This window comes from Podarcis bocagei, assembly GCF_964188305.1.
Source record: "Podarcis bocagei genome assembly, chromosome: 15".
NCBI classification, from domain to species: domain Eukaryota; kingdom Metazoa; phylum Chordata; class Lepidosauria; order Squamata; family Lacertidae; genus Podarcis; species Podarcis bocagei.
In genome coordinates this window covers 34219474-34236357 of record NC_138141.1, presented here as the reverse complement: position 1 = coordinate 34236357, position 16884 = coordinate 34219474, and the positions used below count along the sequence as shown (strand labels likewise).

The window sequence follows — 16884 nt, the reverse complement described above, 5'->3', positions numbered from 1 at the left end:
TGGGAGAGCAAGAAAAATTCTCAGGGATGACTCACACCCCAGCCATCGCCTCTTTAATCTTCTACCCTTCGGTAGGAGATATAGAAGTATAATCAGTCGTACCAACAGGCTAAAAAATATCTTCTATCCACGGGCTGTTAGGCAGTTGACCAAAAAATAACATAGCGAAATTGACTTGTGAGGTGGTGTGTTGTTTGATAAGGGATTGAGTGTTTGGGGGGAGGGAGGCTTGTTTAATTTCATTGTACACAGGTTGTACAATGACAATAAAGATATTATTATTATTATTATTATTATTATTATTATTAGTAGTAGTAGTAGTAGTATTAATTGGAAAAGTAAAATTTGATACCCTTCAATCAATGGACTAACAATATGACATCACTGGCAATTTATGAACGGACTGCTTACAGGCACAGACTCTGTATGGATAAATACGATAGCATTTGGAATGAGTTTATACAAAATGTAGTAGGCTATTAACATTTACATAAGCACCAGGATAATAACACTATACCAATTTATACAAGAATGTATGGGAATATTGTATATTGCTTCTTCTTTTCTTTGATATTTTTGCTTTTATATGTATCTTTGGTGTATTTCTTCCTCCCCCCCCCCCCGTATCACTTTATTTCTTTTAACTGAAATCACCTTAATAAAATATAAATATTTTAAAAAATGGCAGTCTCCCAGAGTGAAGTTTGTGGCTAGGAAAGTTTTCACTGGCATGAATCTATTCACAATGTGTAATGGGACTGGGTGGGAGAAGGGAGAGAGTTGGTGGGTTCTGAACACCAGGGGTTGATTTCTCAAACTAAGAGGTGCTGAAGTCTGCTTGGGAATCACATCTGACTTGGAATACCTCCCATTCCTAGGGATGATGGTAGTTGTAGTCCAAAAACAGCTGGAGACCCAAGTTTGAGAAACCCTGAGCTAGACGTTCTTGAACATCACCAAACAGACTGCTGCTTGAACAGCAGCAAAGACAGGAAGCGGGAGTGGGGGAGCAAGCGTAAGCAGATGTTATTCAACCATTTCTTATCATTTACTGATCCATCAGAAAACTTTCCCGTACAGTCAGAAGAAGGTCACAAGACTGTAAGAATATCAGTTCCATGCCAGCCTACGTGGCACCACAGAAGAGGCTATATATAACTCATTGGAGAACCCTCCTTTACATTCAGGAAGTCCCCAGGTCTTCATCCCCAGAAATCATCACGCAACATGGCTGCAAAAGAACTGAGACCGTGGCAGGTTGCTGCCAGTACAAGCGGACAGCCTGGGGTTAGGTGGGCGAATGCTCTGATTTGGTACAAGGAAGCTACATGTGTTCAACTCCACATAATCCCCATGCTTCTTCAAGAGGAGAGGAGAGGGATCTATGCAGGCTGTTGCGAAGAGTTAGCCACAAGTAAGGAAAGGTCCTACATGCTGATAGATTGCAGCAATCGGGATCAGCAAACGAGACCAACAATAAATCTGTATCTGAAGGCACCGTTGCAATGTTGGAAATAATCAAATAAATGGAACAAAAGCCTTTCGCCGTCTCCCTGGCCGGCTCTGTGGGGAAATTAACTGGTCCGCGCAGGGGTTAATGCCAGCTGATGCCGACTGCCCTGAGCCTGTGCTTTGTTCAGCGGAGCGTTAAATCTGAAAGCTCCAGAGAGGGCCGCGCCGCCGTGCTGCAAGGGCCGGGGTATAGAGTTCTGCATTAAAAATGCATGTCGCAAGCTTGCCATGGTCCTCGGCTCTGGCTGAAAGGAGTGCTGGCGGGAAAGTATTAGACACCCCACCATCTCCCTGGCAATTGGAGACATTCCTCAACAAACAGCACCTCGGGAAAGGAATGAAAGGGCAAACAAACCATGAAACAAATCAAAGCGTTCAATTATCTCCCTCCCTTTCTCTTGGAAAGGAAACTTTTCAGTTTCCAAGCCAGCCAGCTGTTTGGTGCCATATTAAATTTGCTTTACGGGAGGGTACAGGAGAGATTTCCACGCTGGAGAGAGGGTGGGGAGCAGAGCAGAGGTGGGAACCCTTTTGTGGAGCAAATTGTACTCCCATTATATTATTTCCGCTGCCCCCCTGCTCCACATTTACTCTCAGATAAGGACCAAAATGTAACCTTAGCGAGACCATCATCCTGCAAATGCAGCAGTCAAACTGCACAGTGAGCAGCATCTAGAGAGAAACAAAGCAGGTAAGATGATACTGCTGTTGGTGAAATGTTTGCTTGCTATCGGAGCCACAGATCGACTTGTCTACATTTCTATGGGAGCAACAAAGCAATAGTAGGCCTATTTGGGAAGAGAGAAAAACTGATCACAAGGCTGGGTGGGGGTACAGTTAATACGCATAACATGACACATAAAACATTGTGGACCTGGGAGCTCAGGCGTAGCTAATGCAGCATTTACGCTTTAGAAAAAACTTGTTTTAGTATTACGGGCCTCAAAGTAAAACACGGCGGCAGCACAAAAATTTACGCACTATCCAACACTGGTCCTTAAAAATCTGAGTTTTAAGATTCTGAAGATCTTAAATTTAGAAACATTACCACAGTATTTCAGATATTCATATCAAGGGAAGGCACACCTGATTATGCACAGTGGGGTGGGGATTAGAAATGTTACAGAGGAGACAATTTGAGTACAATCTGCCAGATAAAAAAGAGAAACACGAAGCCTTCTCTCAAACAGGGCCGCAATCTGAAATTCCCTCTCTGGCTGAATTCTGGGGAAGTCTCCCTGAAACCCACCATGCTGTGTGGCTCCAGACATCCAGATAGAGCCCTCCATGCCACAACTGCCAATCAACTGGGAAGATAGTCAAAGTAGGGAGGGTTTGTTTGCAAGGCATTCTTTAGGGGCCACAAAACCCTACACTGGGGCATAGAAGTCTCTATTTAGCACCCAAACCTGACACAGGAATTAAAAGATCAAACCTGTCTCAAGAATGTTTATTTGCTGCCTTTCCACTTACCAAACACTCAAGCGGCCAACAACAATCAAAATACAGCAAAACAATCAACAAGTGTATCAGCTGAAACCCAAGCAGCAAAGGAGCAAATGCAAAGGTTGATAAAAAGTGCAACTGGAAGGGGAAGCTAAAAGCAGAGGGCCAAATAAACCTCCCATGGGATCAAGCTCTGCAGCTGGGGAGAGGCGACAGAAAAGGGCCCTCTCGTGCCTCCAGACCAACTTGGAACCCAGCCACATCGGGACACAGAAAAGAGTCTTCCCCATAGATTTTAGGGAGCAGGAGGGATAACATGGGAGGCCAGTTACATTCCTAAACTCCACCCAAGCTTCTCACATGCACTCCAACGATGCCAGGCCCCTCCCAATTTCACTAAAAACAAATCCCAGGGGGGAAATGGTATGAATATTTAAGGAGAAAGCACTAACATACCCCTTCCCAAGAAATCAAAAACACCATCAGGGAAAATAAAAGAAATCCCCAACCCAACTAAGCCGTACATCCCATAGCTTAGAAAGACACTTCTACTAAAATCCAACTTTTAATATTTTTGCCTGGGGAGAGAGGGGCGCAGAGGGAAGAAAAGCACCCATAGAGTCTCCTGTTATTCTCCCTCATTCCAGAGAAGGCATCTGCTCCCCTGCCAGCAAGTACATTTCCAGGACATCACAGCTGTGCTGATCATAAATTTGAATTGCCACCTTATTAAGGACTGAAGGCTGCACTGGTAAGGTGAGGGGAAGAAAGAGACAGAGGTTACACTATGTGACTGAAGGTGCTTAAAGCTAATCAGCTTCTGGCTAGAGGTTTGAGCCTCCGCTCTATTAGGAGAAACCCAGGCCCCATTGGGTGCCATATGCTGCTTGGATCACATTCACAGGGGGCAAGGCAGCCTGTCAGAAACAGGCAGAGTGTCACGGTGGGCATTTCCTTCTGCAGACTTGCATTTTATCCCAGAGCACTTTACTCCTAGTTATGCTTATATATTAGGTTTTTAAGGACCTAAATTGGTTTTTAAACTATTGATGAAATTTTAGGTGCAATGCTGCTTTTTAAAAAAGCCACCTTGTCAGGCCATTCAGCTAGAAAGGTGGACTATAAGAATGACAAAATTAATTAGATTTATATCCCACCTTTCCTCCAATGAGCTCAAGGTGGTATACATGGTTCCCATACACCCTGTTTTATCCTCATAGCAATACTGGGAGGAGGGTCAGGCTGAGAGGCAGTGACTGGCCCATGAGTCACCCAAGGAGCTTCATGGCTTAGTGGGGATTTGAACCCTGGTCTCCCAAGTCCTAGTCCAACACTGGCTCTCAGTCAACTTTACAACACTGAGGTGAGTGATTACATCATTAACAACACAGCTATAGACAGAGCCACTACAGTATAGCATCCTTCCCCAACCTGGTACTCTCCAGATGTTTTGGACTGCATCATCCCTGGCCAATAGCCATGCTGCTGGTGAAGAATGTGAGACAAAAGCAGCAAAAACGATGGTAGAGAACCCTGCTTTTCCCCACAGAGCCAAAGTATCTGTCCCTTTGTTGTCCTACCTAATTTTAATCACAGTGCCCATTTCAGACTCATCACCAAACAATGGTTTCTTATCACAGATGGGCTTCCAAGCTCCTTCTTCCCTTCATGCACTCCAATTCCATTTCTTGCTTTCAAGTCTGCAACAACTAGAGTTTGCCAAGATGTGCAGATTGGGATAGCCATGTCTAGTGCAAACTAGCTTGCCTCCAGATCAGTCTGGGAAACCTAGTTTAAACTGCAGTTTCCCATTCTGGGCTGTACAAGCCTGAGGTCCACAAACAATGGTCAAATGATGCTATGGCTGTGATGCCTAACCTGAGCTGGTGCAGCTAAACATTCACCTACAATATCAACTGTAAGGACAAGGAATGTCATGATCAGGGTTCCAGGGCTGGATTTGGATGACTCACCAGTCCGGGAGGGAGGGGGGACTCTCAGCACCCTCTTCTACACAAGCAGCAACAGGGCGTTTCAACGTTGTACTGACTTTGAAGTCCCAACAATTGGGAATTCAAAGTGTGATGTCAGTTGACTGACAGATATGCAACTTTGTCCATTTATAAAATTTGGTTCACATTCAAATGATAATATTCTGATCTTACCCAGAGGCTAGAAGAATTTCCCCACCCCAGTCTATCTACTTCCTTTAAGTCCCAGTCCCACAGCACCTACATTTTAAGAGACATGTGCAAATTTGTAAGGTAAAGTGGCTATTGCATAAATCCCACCGGAAATTTAAAATAATGCACATATAGGCGACAGTGCTACCCAAGCAACTCCTTTTAAAAAACTGCATGAACAGTGTGTCAGAGTCCCCAAGAAACTTGATCCACCATTTCTAATGCACAGGAAGTTTCCCAAAATCGCACCTAACATGCTTCAATACAACCTAGACCCATTGCGTCTCATTCTTCCACTGAGGCTGGGTAAGACATTCATCCTGGTGGTTAACCACAAATTCAGATTTCAGAAATGTGTCTGCCCCATTGCTGCCAGAAAACTGCAATATGGCTCATATAGAATGCAGGTCTGAACCAGTCCTCAAAGGAACAAAGGGAGATGCTGTCTATCAGGCCAGGCTATTTGCCTATCTACTCCAATACTGTCTACTCTGATTGCATCTTTCCAGGGTTTTGGAGTTAACAGGTCTTTTTCCACTGACCCTTTTTAAAACTAGAGGTGCTGGGGACTGGACCTGGGATCTTCTACATGCAAAAGCAGGGGCTCTCTCACTGAGCTGGGGTTCCTCCCTTCAACCATCCTGGCAGAACAACCATGTCTCTCCTTGTCCTGTCTCCTCCTTCACCCTTCATTCACTGCCAAGTCTTGCCTCCTCTTGCCCAGTTCCTCCAAGTGCTCCCCATTTATTGCTGCTGCTGCTTCTCTCAGGTCTCTCCTGCTTGGCTTGCCTCTTGAAGAGAAACAGACAGGCCTGCCATCCATTTATTTAACCTAGGAAGAGCCGCAATCTGAAAACCTTGAAATCCTCTTACACAACTGTTTTGGCAAGCCCCACCATGTCCCAACAAACATTAAACTGTGCTTGCCATTTGTCTCAGGAATCCTGCATTAATAAACATGAAGAGGAGCACTTTCTACCTCCCACACTCAGTGACAGATGAAAACAAAGACCAGCTGTAGTCATCAATGGATCCTTGTTCTGCACATAAAGGCCTAATTGCATTTTATTTCAAGCCTACACATGGAAAACTTTACTGATGGCATCTTGTCGATTTCAGATTCTAGTATCCCAGTTGACGTACTGCAAAGCCATTTTTGTTCTAGTCATTAACACCTTCACTGCCCCAGAGATAGACAATAAAGAATCTTTGGGGGCATACTTCCTCCTTGGACAAATGGTAGACACAAATCCAACTCCTTGGGAGCAACCTGAGCCCTTTTCTCACTGAGGTTATCTGTAGGAATGCCGTTAGCTGTTTGCTGTGTTAGCAACGGGCATCTAGTGCTGCTGGTCCCATAAATCAATGGTGTTGGATGGAGCCACCACCACAAGGTTTTCATTTTAGAATAACCTATCTTGTTGGAAAGTGGGGTGTGTGACACTAGTTCCATCAAGAAGATGGGTTAAATCTTGGGCAGTGGCAACCTCTCAGTGTCAGAGCGCCAGACTCACTTTAAAGCAACTTCATATGCTGGTATCAAGATCCTCTTGGCTACTTTCATCCCTGTGTGGATTTGGGGCCATAGGGAAGAGCAAGCATGGTGCTCTTGAAATGTTAAGACCCACTACACCTGTGCCTCCCCCCCCCCCAATTTTATTGTTCCTATGCTAATCCAAGCATATAAAGGTAAAGGTAAAGGTACCCCTGCCCGTACGGGCCAGTCGTGTCCGACTTTGGGGTTGTGCGCCCATCTTGCTTAAGAGGCTGGGGGCCAGCGCTGTCCGAAGACACTTCCGGGTCACGTGGCCAGCGTGACAAGCTGCATCTGGCGAGCCAGCGCAGCACACGGAAACGCCGTTTATCTTCCCGCTAGTAAGCAGTCCCTATTTATCTACTTGCACCCGAGGGTGCTTTCGAACTGCTAGGTTGGCAGGAGCTGGGACCGAGCAATGGGAGCGCACCCCGCCGTGGGGATTCGAACCGCCGACCTGACGATCGGCAAGTCCTAGGCGCTGAGGTTTTACCCACAGCGCCACCCGCATCCCTAACCCAAGCATATAGAACCATATAATTATTGTGTTTCTGCTGCACCCTGCAGAGGCACTTCCATTTATATCAGAAAAGAAATATGTAGATGAAGTCATCATGTCTAAGAACAAGGCCCAGTTTTTAAAAAAATCTATTTTGCTTTACCCAATGACATGAAGATGGCAGAGCACTAAAAACACGCGGCGTATATCTAAAGAGGAGCCAAGAAGTCTTACTTTGCCGTTGTTTCCTCATCATATTTTGTCTTCAGGTCAAATAACTCCGTCCGTGTCTTTTCCAAGGCTGAAGGGGATAGAGGGGGGAAAGCAACATGCCAAGGCATTACTGACATGTTAAGAGCGACGTAATGATAAAAAAGGGCTACTCAATTACTATTGAACTATAAACTGTTCTCTGTCTGAAAAGTCATCTTGCATTAAGCTTTCTCCCTGACCAAACAAAATCACATTGCAGAAAAACAAGGCTTAAAAGCTTTTCAAAATTCTTTCCTTTAGAAAACACACACACATACACTCTCTCTCTCTTTCAGGAACAGTGAAAGTTTCCAGATTCTGTCCCGCTGAATCTAGCTAAGCACATTATATTCCGTTTATAGATCTGCTTCTGTGACACAAACCATTTGTGCCAGTTAAAACGGGGACCTGCTCTGGCTTCAGATGGGAAAGAAGCCAGGCAGGCTGAAGCTCAGGCAGGGAAGCAAGAGCAGGTACGTCAAGAACAAGCTACTGGCAGGGAGGGAAGGAGAGACAGAGGAAAGGGAGGGAGGGAGGGACAACTTCAAGTGACTGAACTTCAGTGTGGGGGCCAAAGGAAGGAAAGTAACCTCCATCTCTAAGTCTTTCTGAGAACATCAGGCACAGAAATCAAGGTGCAGCTGAGTCATAGGCAACAGACTGATCTGGTCCCAGGTCTGGGGGTATAAGAGGGCCCTCCTCAACAAAGGCCATTGGTGGCCACAAAGATCCCAGGGTGCTTGTCGAGGGCTGAGGACCCAACCTTTAACTGGCCACAGAAAGAGTTTGTCTGGTAGGAGGGGAAAATCCTGCCTGAGCATGGCTTCCCATAAGCAAATCATTGTCCACTGTGAGGACTGGATGCTGGGATAGATGTACCCCCCCTTTGGGCCCATCTTGTGTTCTAAGCTTGGTTCTAAGCCATTCCCATAGTACCAGTGTGGATGCTATGGTGAACCAAAGTTCATCCTCACCAGAAATCCATGTAGGTAGTGGAGGTGAGTGGGAGTGAGGTCATGTATGGCAGGCTTGAGGTCTCCTAACTATGGTTCGGAAACTGGTAGCCTTGCATCTGCTCCGGTACAAAGAGAGGAGGTGGCCAATGTTTTGATGAACCCAAAGTACCTCCCCCTTCTCCGTTTGAATCAGTCAAATAGCAAACCTGTTTGCAACGCTTGCACTTTGTGTTCAGCCTCCTCCAGCTTTGAGGCTGTCGAAACCTGCGTCTCTTGCAACATTCTGTAAGGAGAAAGCCAAGGAAACAAAAGGCAACTTAAAATATATTCATCTCCATGTAACATAAAATAGAAACATAAAAATGCATCTTACACAGGGTTGGATCCGAGGAGTTCTTCCACTGTCTAATTTCAACAGAAGCAAGCTCCTCTGAGTGCATTCCATAAAACAAGGATAGCTAACCTTTTTTGGTTTGAGGGCTTGTTGGCCAGCTCTCTGGGAACTGCATACCAGCAATGGGTGAGACCCTCCCCCCTGTGAGCCATTCAGCTGATCTGAGCAGGTTGGATTATCAACCCTCCCCACTCATCAATGGAGCAATCTGATGTTCAGTGATGGACATCATAGCCCCAATGCAGACAAGTCAATGTGGAAAAAGTGCCAGGCAGTTTAAAAATTCTTGCACATTTGGTGGTCCCTTTCTTTTTCAGAAGAGACTTATTTGGGAGCTTATGAGCAAATCAGCAATTATAAATGCAATCAATGAATCATTTAATGATCAAGATTGGACTGTGGGACATAGGTTCCCCACCCCCGCTTTAAATACATGCACCTGACTGATCTCTTAACACAGAACAAGTTTGTGCCCCAAAAGATGAAAAAAATGGCTCCTTTTCAAAAAATAACACTTCCCCAACCATGGACGGTTGTTTTCATGTGCATGCTCTCTAGTGTGCTACCTTTGGACCAAAGGGTGAGCAGTACAGGGTCAGTATCAAAACCCCTTATCACTAGACAGCCTTATTAATATAGATAATATGCATGCTTCACATTTCTGGAGCACATTTAAGAACTTTCAAGTGCTTCACATACATGATCAGAGCAGTCCTTCTATTTTCCCAGGCTTTTAAAATGGATTTTTAAAAATTTACTGGCTGTTTTTATGCTGCCCATGATCTCAATGGTCTTCTTAACTGCTGTGTTTTATTTGTATTTGTAGATTTAGCTGTGTTGCTTTACCTTTTACATGAAGGATGGTCATTGATGATAAATACAATATTAAAACAAGCACTACCACTGCATTCACCACCATCCTGCCCAGTGCTTAGTGCTCTTCTTTCCCAATATGCTCTTCTTTCAAAAGGGAAAGATTGGGGGCGGGGAATACAGAAATGCCCCACCTGCACACGTTAACTTACCTTTCTTTCTCAGCAAAGTCATTCTGCAACTTTTGTTCCTTCTCAAGAGCAATGTTCTCCGCTTGGTTCTTCAGGGTCTGCTCATATTCCCGGATTTTCTCTTTAAGTGCTTTTATTGTCACCTCTGTTTCGAGTGGGGAGAGGAGAAAGAAAGAAAGCGAGGGGAGAAAATGAGCCAAGGTAAATAATGATACCACGCAGTGGCAGAGTGCGGCTATCTTGGAGGTGGTGCAGCAGCAGCAGCAGGGCTTAAATTTCCGCTCTCCAGCCCTGACACAAAATCAATGGCCACAAGTCCCTTTGGATACCTTTTACTCCCTAAATGGTAAATTGAACTTTAAATGTTTAAGGTTAAGCAGGATCAATGGACGCTGCCGGGAAGCGGAGTGAAGGTTTCTCTAACCTGACTGCAGGGCGGAATCGCCGGCAAGACACCTCATCGCCCTACATTAAGCTCTAGGGTGATCAGAGATGAGGATCAGGAAATTGTCTGAAACACAGTCACACCACGGCCTGTTCACAGGGACCTCTAGGATTTCAGAGAGGAATCCCCCCCACAACCCTAGCTGGAGATTCTGGGGACAAAAACATGAAACCTTCCCCATGCAAAGAATGTGCTTAACTATTGGACGAGAGTCCCTGACCAGCTCACGGCCAGATGTGCCCAAGGCCACTCAAACAGAGCCTCCTCCCTAGAGTGCTTAAAATATACAGAATTAGAAGCTGGCAAGTTTTTCTTAGCAGCCCTGAATGTTGCCCTGCCCAAGGGTAAGTTGTATCTGCTGATACCAGAGGGCTGAAGTGGGTGAGAGGCGCAGGGAACAGGGGGAAGCCAGGCTGCAGATATGTGTGAACTGTGCAGTGGCAGCAAGGAGCACAAGAAGTAGCAGCAAAACGTGATGTGGGATTCCCTAGGATGCTATGGACTACCACCAGGGGGATCAAAGTTTCTCCTGGCCCCTCCTGGATTGTGCCAAGATTCAGTGTGCCAACACTTATGCTTCTTCGTTTTGGAGGAGATACAAGGGGTGACCATGTAGTCTATATCCAGAGGATTGCATCTAAGGCTGATCCAACTCAGAGTAGAAAACAATGGGAGTGAATAAATTGGGTCTATTAATTTCAGGGAGTTGTACTCTGCATACAGCTTAGCTGGATACAGTGCCAAGTGTATTTCTTCTGCCACCCCGAAGCAAGCAGTGAGCTGGTATAACTCAGTTGCTTCCTCTTTCCTGCTAGTGTGCTTGACTCCGAAGCTGGGGACTAACATAGGTATTGTAAACCAACAACACTTGTACCTGCATTATATTTCAGGGTACTTTTGTTGTTATTATTCTTATTCTTTTGACCAGGGAAACTGTGGGCTGGGCTGGGCAATTGTGTGCATGTGCTATGTCTCACAATAAACATCAATAGCAACCTGAGGGAGCACCTTCTCCTTAAAAAAGAAAGAAAGAATTCTTTACCATTCTAAGTATTAAGAACAACTAATGAAGGCTTTCTCTACGTTCTCTATTTTCATGGAGACATCTGCCAGAATAAATGGCAGGGTCTCTTTGGTACTAGCCCCCCTTTATGTGAAACTCCACAGCAGAAGGGATATAATCCTCCCCATCGCTCATTTTCCTCACCAGCGGAAGTTCAATCAGGCAGCAATTAGTGCACAAAAACTGTTTGACCAATGCATATCTTTTCAGCTAAATGCTGCTTATTTCCTGTTTTATACAGACATACAAACACATACATTGCAGAAAGTTTCAGTGAGTCTTTCCTGTGAGCAAAAACGGCAATATAGAAAAGCTACAAAACATATTATCCACTCTTCAATATTAGGATGCAGGTAAAAATAATAAAAAATGGCAGCCACCTTCACAACTGATAGCTCTCAAAGCCATAATGCCCAGAATTAGGTACTGCCATAGTAACCTCAGTCAGTAGAGCATGAGACTCTTAATCTCCGGGTCGTGGGTTCGAGTCCCATGTTGGGCAAAAGATTCCTGCATTGCAGGGGGTTGGACTCTAGCACCCTCATGGTCCCTTCTATGATTCTACAATTTTAACCACAGGTGTAGTGTATAAGGAAAACAGTTTTAGAGAGAACAACTTCTCATTCCCATTTCAGGACGCTGTTTGCTGCAAAGTCCAAATGGGAACACACACAACCTGAAGCATTTGAAGAGGTGAGTGCTCGCTGCTTGTAATTACAGTGTTTCTATCTACAAGGGACACCATTAACAGTTGGCCCGTCCACTTAAATAACTAACCTACATTGCTTCAATATCAGCACTCTACCCTAGGGATAAACAAAGTAAAGTGAAGGCAGCAAATACCCACGTAGAGTCACATATTAAACTGACAGAAAATGGCACAGTGCTAAGCATTCCCTCTAAATGCGTACGAAGCATACAGGCAGTAGCTGGAAAAGATTCACATATAAATTAATACATTTAAGCTGGGCCTTAATATTCAAACACTGAAAAATGGCAACTGCAGGAAGTTAAAAACAGGTCAGCTAAATCCTGAAAGACAAATGAGAACAACAGATTTATTGAGGCCGAGATGCTGCGCATGTTTGATGCTTATCAAGAAGATTCTAGCTGAGATCATGATCCAACACAAAAAAAGCAGGCCTGGGGACACCGGAATCTTAACCTGCCCCTGTAAACCCTGGTGACCACAGGGGCTGAGAATAAAGCCTGCTGCTATCTACTTTACCCGCTCATCTACAAAGCCCCATCTAGAGTTCTGTTTCTTGATCATGCTACAGTGCAAAAGGTTATGGAGAACTGGCTTTTACAGATGGCATTCCGTCTCTAAATATCATTATTATTTCCTTATCTAAACCATCCCCCAAACATTTATGTTCACACATAAGTAGGAAGAGCATTCCTCACCCTTCCCAGTTTACCTTGATTTTTCACTTCTGCAAATTCTTTGTTGTACTCCTCAAGCGTTTCTCTAAGTTTCTGGTTCTCTGTTTCAATATCGTGCATGCGCTGGACTTTCAGCTGGAGCTGCTGCCCCAGATCCAGAGCTGGTACGGGATCTGAACAATACAAAGATGAAGACAGATTGATCTCCATTTCCAGACAAGCAAGTTTATAATTCAAAGCAATACAATTAAAAACTCCATTGCAATCGCTTGCCAAACATGTCTGTGTGCGTGCAAGCAAATATACACACACAGGCGAAAACCCACAATTTATGTATTTGGCGTCAGGTCAAATCCTTTCCAACCAGTCAAGTTATCTTGGTCACATTTCTTCAGGAAGTCCTAGATTTCCCAGCTGATTTCCCAGTTCTTTGGGGGGTTCTAGATTTCTAAGCTTTGGGGAAGCTTAGAATTTCTCAGATCTAGATCTTTCCTTTCTTGAGGAAACAGGAGAACTGGCATGGTGTGCGACGATAGGGAAGAATTAGGTTGCTCAAACATTCAAAACAAACACTGAAAAACCACACCAGGATCCCCCAACCAAGAATTTTGCCAGAACACTCAGGCAAAAGGGTCTGATCAAGTGGGAGAGACGCCCCAGCCCTAGTTAGCTAGCACATCCAGGCAGCCTAATAATGTTCAAAGCATCCCTAGAAAGGCACCACAATACACCTGCCACATATGGCTGGACAAGCACGTTTCACAGAGACTGCTGGGCTGATCGTGGAGCTTTGCCAGCCAGAGCAGAAGAATCCTGGAATCCAAAAAGGGTCTCATAAAATAGCGCTGCATACATTTCTGCGGTGGGCGCCAGCATCACTTGTGAAATGGCTACAAAGATTTAGTCTCCCGCTGAGGAATGTTAAACACACCAATCTCGGAGGATCAACAACAGTACATATTAGGGAGCTCGCTTAATTTGCAGCCGCCACAATCATTAATTTTACAGACCACCCTCAGTTGCTGGAAACGCATAATAAGCCCATTGTACCTCTCTTAACGCATTAAGTGCAAGCCTGGGCACTTTGCAACGTGTCAGTCCAGCACCAGAGTTTATAAAAGAACAGCACTGGGTTATGTTGAGGAAAGAGAGGCAGGGTGTGCTGCGTTGTGTTAACTCTGCTCAGAGAGGGCTTCCTGCCTTGCCACCTCCATAATGCAAGGGGAAAAACTGAGGCGGCTTATCACTTGCCCTCACAGCACATGCATACTTTATAACTACATCACTTTCTCATTTGTGGTTTTTAGGCCAGGGTGGTTGTTTTCTCTTCTTCATTATTAGCACTGTTAAAATATTCATCTCACATTAGGTCTTTTTTAAAAAAGTTATTTAACACAGGGAGGATTTGAGAGCAATTATAAAATTTAAGTTCAGTGGCAGCTCGGGGAGGTAAAGCCCCAACAGGACTGTCCAATTAAGTAGTGCACAAATTGCTGCCACTATTTCCTGCCCTCTGCTGGGGCTGGGCTGGGCTGAAGGGTGGAAGCACTTGAAACAACCAGTGCTCCTGCTGTCTCTCATCAGCCAGAGGCTTTGCCCGGGTCTCATGAGCTGGAGCTAGAGCCTGGAGTGTAGCAGGTCCAACTTCCATGGGTGGCGAACTGGAAACACTGGTGCCCGAAGAGGCAGATGGGAGGAGTCTGTGCGCTCCAAGCAGGAGAAGAGCTTTGACCTGGCGTTGAACCGACAAGGCCAAGTCAAGGCTTTCACTCCAGCCGTCTGAGTAGAGGGGGGTGAACTAGGGGGTCCTGGGTTGGAGGGAGGGGGGAGTACCCTATCTGTACTGCAAATTCAGTCACTTTGGAAGAGGCAGCAAGGATGCCAGCTCTCCCCTGACCTTCCGATGGAGCTGGAAGCCTCAGTGGAGGCTGGAGAGGGCTTTGATCGGCTAAGAGGGGAGGCTGAACAGAAGGCTCAGAGTGTGCACTAGCGTTCACACTATTCCCACAAGACAAATGAGTCTTGTGAACAAGCACAATCCTGCCCCATCTTTGAAAGCTTGGTGGGAAGGGCGGAAAACCTGTTGGGGCATCTCCATCACTTCTACGCTGTTACAAACCTCTTGCCCTGCTCCCTAACTTCTGAGCACTGGGTCTGCTGCTGAGGCTGCCAGAATAAGTATCTCTTTCATATTTCCAAGCAAGCGCCTCTGTCTGCATGTGCTGGGTGGGAGTAGAGCACTCTGACAAGGACTTCATGTTGGACCCACCCAAGCTGTATTTCTACGTGTACACACTTCTTTAACTACAGGTACTGTCTGAAATAGAAATAGCATCTTTGGGAGTATATTGCAGGACACTTCTGCAGCCAATCAGAAGCCGCGGCTTGGTTTCTGAACATTTCAGAAGTCGAACGGACTTCCGGAACACATTCTGTTCGAAAACCAAGGTATGACTGTACTTTCTCTCAAAATTTTGCCCATCTCTTATATTTCTTCTTCCTCTTCTATTGTTATTATTTTTCTTATTTTTCTTATTATTATTTTGCGGGAGCACATCCTTGGCAATGGGACCAGAATCCAACCTTCACACTTTCCCTCAGCCTCCAACTCAACCAGCTCCACTGACATCAGCCAGTTTCTGCTCAACTGTGAACTTTGTTCCCAAGAGGTGAAGCCTGTTAACTCCTCATCCCTTAAAGAGGCACCTGGCAGCCGTGCCATGAGACACTCTTCTCCATCACCCCCTGAACTTTGCCAACCCTCTACCTCAGGGTCCTCCTCTAGCAGATCCTACTAGTCCCACCTCGCTTAAGTCACAGGGCCCATGACAATTTTTAGGGTCCCAGGACTTGCAAATTAACAAGGCTTTCCTGGACTAAAATCTGCCAGGCATTTTGTATTAACTATTACTCACCCACCCCACCAACATCTACATTATAAAATGAATAATGACTAAACCTTTAGTCAATAAATTCCCAAATCCCTGGAAAACATTATATCGTAAATGAAAATGTTGGCACTCATAATTATTCATTAGGATATGTATATTTAATTTAGCTTTATTAAAGGTTAATGTCAAAGAAGCAAAACAGTTGCAGAATAAAGTATGAGCATAATGTTAAGCCTATCTCCTTGCATTAAACTCCAAAATTTGCTTAAGCCAAGATGAATGATTAAAATGTCAGCAGCTTTTGAATATTGTTTTGGGATATGCTAAAGAGGCCACACAGAACAGACTTCTCCACTTTAATTTGTATGGCTTCTATTAAAGAAAACTAATTTAATAATCACTGCTATAAAAACTCGGCCATGATTCTGCTACATACCAGCCCAGCGACTGCTACGCTTCAAACCTAAAAATGTAACAAGCTTCAAAAGGTATGTATTTGGGAACTCAGAAAAATTCCCAAGGAGGGCCATTTTAAGTATTATTGTACAAACCTTGCAGTGGTATCTGTTAAGGAAAAATGATTCTAAAAAACAAAAATGATTTCACTAGAGCATATAAAAATGAAAACCTACTAAAAAACTACACTTTGGTTATTAACTCTCTTACAAGAAGAATGAGACACAATGTTTGAAAATAGCTGTGAAGATAACTTAAACACCCCCCCCCCACATATTCCACTCAGTGCCAGAAATTTGCACTTAATATCTCTCAACTGGGAACAAAAATATTCCAAGTTGCTGGGGAGCAGAATATCCCCACCAGATGTGAGAGTGTAATCATGTAAAATTATTTGGGGGACTGAGAAGAGAAATAATTGCTCCCTGTGTTGATACCTGGGTTCGAATCTCTATTCAGAGATGTGAATGTACTCTTTTTCTTTCTCCTCTAACATGGGAGGAATGTCAATAAGTCTACCTCACAAGGCTGTTGGCAACTGTATAATTGCTGAAAAAGACCGTGAACACTGGAAATGTTACTAAGATATTATTATGTTCCATAGAACATGGTTGAGTGTAAATCTGCAGCTGCATCACTGGGACAATCATCACACACGTTGAAAGATTTTGCCTTTAACAGTAAACAGAAAGACCCTGGTTAGCGGTGAGAATTTCTGTGCCTGAATGCTCAGGTTCATCAAATAAAGTTTTAGAGCAGTAAAAGGTAAAGGTAAAGGACCCCTGGACCGTTAAGTCCTGTCAAAGGCAACTATGAGGTTGCAGTGCTCATCTTGCTTTCAGGCCACAGGAGCCAGTGTTTGC

General features: G+C 44.6%; 1 protein-coding gene across 8 annotated transcripts in view; it reads right to left on the bottom strand.

Moving 5' to 3' along the window:
- CUX1 (cut like homeobox 1) overlaps positions 1–16884 on the bottom strand; it is a 259697-nt gene that overhangs the window by 111425 nt on the left and 131388 nt on the right. For all 8 annotated transcript variants that reach the window (XM_081172847.1, XM_081172850.1, XM_081172849.1 and 5 more), the window contains exons 5-8: positions 12710–12847; positions 9802–9925; positions 8589–8665; positions 7409–7475 (exon numbers count right to left, since the gene is read on the bottom strand). In XM_081172847.1, the coding sequence (XP_081028973.1) occupies positions 7409–7475; positions 8589–8665; positions 9802–9925; positions 12710–12847 (406 nt within the window). The remainder of the gene's footprint in view (positions 1–7408; positions 7476–8588; positions 8666–9801; positions 9926–12709; positions 12848–16884) is intronic.